At 34.0% G+C, this 4388-nt stretch overlaps 1 protein-coding gene across 1 annotated transcript; it reads left to right on the top strand.

Moving 5' to 3' along the window:
- The first annotated feature begins 424 nt into the window (after positions 1-424).
- LOC120188084 (zinc finger protein ZAT5-like) lies at positions 425-1259 on the top strand. The gene has a single exon (XM_039191614.1). It carries the CDS (start codon positions 507-509, stop codon positions 1221-1223), a length of 717 nt encoding a protein of 238 aa, XP_039047545.1. The 5' UTR covers positions 425-506; the 3' UTR covers positions 1224-1259.
- The last annotated feature ends 3129 nt before the right edge of the window (positions 1260-4388 follow it).

Below are 4388 nucleotides of genomic sequence, written 5' to 3'. Positions count from 1 at the left end.
ATTACTTGTTGGATTATTCTTTTTACTATCAATATATCAAATAATAGATATTTTAATATATATTTTAGAATGTTATATTTTAAAAAATATATATTTAAATAAATGTAAATGTTTAAAAAAAGAATTTTAAATTATACAGTAGAATACAATGCACCAATTAGATGGAGTGGTGAAAAAAATAAATAAAGTATGGGGTGAAAGGTGCAAATTCTGCGGTTTCCAGGCTTGCAAACCTATCCTCCCGCACAGCCTGAGGTATCGTTGGGAAAAAGTAATGGCGTTTGCTTCAAAGCCACACGAATCTCACTCTTTTCCTCCATTTACTTGCCATTCCCATCTTCTTTCTCTCTCTCTTTCTCTCTCTCACACACATATATATACACGCTTGTGTTTTTGCCTATATATATTTGATTACTTCCAAGGTTGGAGATACAAATACATTACTGGCAAAGCCAATTCCAGGATAACTGTTCAAAGGGTATCGATATTATATATAATTAGAGAAGATGATGGAGGAAGTTGTCCTTTGTAAAGATGATCAGTTGCAGATAATCAAAGGGAAGCGAACAAAGCGTCCAAGGATAGCTACTAGCACGACATGCTCTAGTGGCGGTGAAATCAGGAGAAGTAATGTTTTTTCGAGGGAGTTTGATGGAGCTTCTGGTTCAACAACGACATCTGTTGAACTTGAAACACATGATAACACTGCTGAAGAAGAAGAAGATGAAGAAAACATGGCTTATTGTTTAATGCTTCTGTCTCAAGGTCAAACGAGGAAACCATCGGAACCGGTTTCTTCGTATGTTCATCAGTGCAAGACGTGTAATCGGTGCTTCCCTTCGTTCCAGGCTCTTGGTGGACATAGAGCCAGCCACAAGAAACCCAAGGTTCATCATGAAGAGTTTTCGAAAGAAGATGATAACATGAACACAACCCTTTCGCTTCGTGTAACGAACAAGAAATCCAGAGTTCATGAGTGTTCCATATGTGGCGCGGAGTTCTCTTCCGGTCAAGCTCTCGGCGGTCACATGAGGAGGCATAGGACATCTACAAATGCCCCAACAAGAAGCAGTGCCGGAACAGATGATATGTTGTCCAATAAACCAAGAACTGTTCTGCAATTGGATCTTAATCTTCCAGCCCCAGAAGACGATCATCAATTTGCTTCCAAGGAAAAACTACTGGTCTTTTCTGCATCTTCTTTGGTTGATTGCCATTACTAGAAATTGTTAACTTTTACCTGTTTTTCTCACTAATATCATTCATAATTGTCCATTCTTTGAATTGTTTGAACCTTATTCCATGTCGGTGAAGCTGAAAAGTTCAATTTTTTTTTTGGTTTGGGTTGCTAGACCTGTTTTGATTCCTTTATGAGTTGGAGAACCATGTGAATATGTGATGGATCACCAATTCCACAAGCGAAAGTGGTGGATTAGGTTCTCTTGTATTGGTTTGCAAGAAAGCTAATAACTTCTCGTCCATGTCTATCTATTTCATTAATATATAAGACAAAAAATTAATAAATAGATGGCAAACCCAGCCAGATTGCAACTTGGATCCACCTATGCGTTTTAGGTAAAGTACACCACTATTCACTCTCACTCCATTCTCCAAGCTTTTAAACTACACTTAGCTAACCTACTGGCCTATGTGAACCAAACGAATCGGCCACTTAATGGTACAAAAGCATACTATAGTCTGGGGATGGAGACTTGAATTTTATACTTGTTATCCCTCTTGTCTACGTGAATCGAGAAACAGATACAAGATTTTATGTTAAGATATAAACTTTTAAAATTTTAAAAGAACCGAACCGAGTTATAAAATTTTAAGAAGTGAAATCAGATAGATTATCAATAAAAAATATAAAGAAAATATATAATATGTGTCGACACCATTTTTCGCCCGGGTGGGGAAAGATCGATATCAACTCGGGGGTTTTCTCTTTGAAAGGAATTTTTGAAATGTGAGGAGTCGCCACCAATCAGCATTGGGACACAATGAAAACCGGGTAATTTTAATAAAATATTTTATTTTTATAAAAATACCAAGTTTTAAGGTATGCGAAAATCCAGAAATCGGGTTCGAGAGTCAGTTACGAGTGGGGAAGGATTAACACCCCCACAAGCGCCTAAAAATTGGTACCTAGTTGATTACCCTATATTTAAAATCGAAATTTTTGAGTTCAATCTTTATTTAATTTAAAAATCATTACGGATGCAAAGTTGAAAAGGGTATTCGTTTATTGAGACATATAACATTCGCTCCCAAGCGTAAATGCGGGAGATAAGCTATTGTGCCTAATGACCGAATATTGCGGTCATTGAAAAGGATGTCAACCTATTTCGGGAATCACCAATAGTCACCCCCTGAGCATACTTGTGGAGATATATCATTAATTCCCTAATAAGTGAACATTGCATTAGGTTTTAAAAAAGCAATGCAATCAAACAAATTTTTATTTAATCCTAATTAAGCTAAGGTAAATTAAAGGCTTTCTCTAGCTTAAGGTGTCAAATTATGAAAATTAAAGAACCTAAAGGCACTAACCTAGAAGTGTAGTTTCTAATATTAACCTTATTTGATTTTAAATCAATTATTGAATCAAATAACCGAGATGGTCCCTCGAGCATTTACGCGAGGGCCGACTCGAATTATCCCCTAAATTAAAAGACTCATTTGAAATCTAACCTAAAGTAGAGGTTCTAACATTAAATTAAATTAATTTTAATAAACATTGCTTTGAATAATTAAATTTGAACCTCGAGCAAAAGCGATACCAAATTAAAAATTCACCTAATTAAAGGACTAAATGTGAAATCAAACCTAAGATGGATGCTCTAATGTTAATCTTAATTAATTATGTCAATAATAAAGTTCTAATTGAAATTCAGGGATTAAAAGGTCAAGATCTAAAATATCGAGTTCTAAAAGACTAAAAGTTTAGGACCTAAATTGATAATTTCTAAAGTTGGGGGCTAATTAACAATATAAATTCTAGATATATCTAAATTATTAAACCTAAGGTTTTTTAGAGAAATTATTTATTAATAATTTTTAAGGTTTGAGCAATCGATTCGAGTAATCGACCATCTTATGCGAAAACTCGACTTGAATTGCTCCCTAATTAAACTAGAGTGTCATCCTAATTTCTAAGTTCGATTCGAGTGTTAATCTAATTTAAAACTAAATCTAAGAATTAAATTATGAAACAAAACAATTAATAATAAACTTAATTAAAATAATAAAATAAATAAATACATAAAAAAGTAAAAAAAAACATAAATAAAAAATAAAATAAACAGAAATACAAGGACCTAATTTGCATAAAATAAAATAACAGTGACTAAAATGCAAGAAAATAAAAGTTAGTAGTTAAATAAGAAGTAAATAGTGACCAAAATGCAAAAAATGAAATTATAGTAACTAAATCAAAATTAATAGTGACTAAATTAAAATAAAATAAAATATAGTGATAAAATTGTAATAAATTAGAAACAAAAGGTCCAGTGACCAAAATGCAAAAACAAAACAAACATAGGGGGACCTGGAATGAGATTTTACCAAAAAATATAAAGCATGCATGTAAATGGGAAAATTATGAAAACAATCCATGACAGTGACTATTTTGAAAAAACACGACAAAGTTTGGGGGACCTAGAATGATATTTTACCAAAAAATACAAAAAATACAAATAAATAGGAAAGTTATAAAAATGGTCATTGACAGTGACCATTTTGTAAAAATACGTGAAAGTTTGGGGGACTTAAAACGTTATTTACTCCAAAATTTTTCTATAAAAGCAATTTTTTTTCTTTTTTTTAACATTTCACTTTTGCCGTTTTAATTTTTCTAGAGAGAGAGGGTCTCTATTCTCTCTAGAATTCCAATTGCTCGCCGATCGTCGGGCCCTGCCGGCCCGGTCACTGCTGGACACCAAAATTTACCGGGAAACTCGTCTCGACGCGGTGGTCACGGATCCAGGCTCATTTTGTTAAAAAGGCCCCCAATACCGCTGAGAACCCCTCGACTTACACCGCCCGGATCTCCACCGTCCGTCGTTGGATCGGACCCAAATTCAGTATGCTCTCCCCTCATTGAGACACTCCTCCTCACCGTTTGGATCTGTGAACCGATTCTCCGAACACCAACGAGGCTCCGGTCGATCGATAACGCTCTTTCTCTTTTTTTTACTTTCGAAAGGTTTGAAAAAAAGTTATAAATTGCATTGGAACTGTCGGTTTTTCTGCTTTTTTATTGATTTTAGAATGAAAAAATCAAACCATGATTATAGTGTTTAGTTTTAGGGTTTATACCCATTTTACAGAGAGAAAAATAATGATTATATTTTGTTGTTTTTCTTGATGTTTTCTGCAGGAAGTGGCGT

This window comes from Hibiscus syriacus, unplaced genomic scaffold (assembly GCF_006381635.1).
Source record: "Hibiscus syriacus cultivar Baekdansim isolate YM2019G1 unplaced genomic scaffold, ASM638163v2 tig00116938_pilon, whole genome shotgun sequence".
Lineage (NCBI taxonomy): Eukaryota > Viridiplantae > Streptophyta > Magnoliopsida > Malvales > Malvaceae > Hibiscus > Hibiscus syriacus.
The sequence above is the reverse complement of the archived record's forward strand: the minus strand, read 5'-3'. Positions and strand labels throughout refer to the sequence as shown.

Excerpts from the sequence above, each read along its gene's own strand:
- LOC120188084 (XM_039191614.1), top strand. The coding sequence starts at position 507 with ATGATGGAGGAAGTTGTCCTTTGTAAAGATGATCAGTTGCAGATAATC.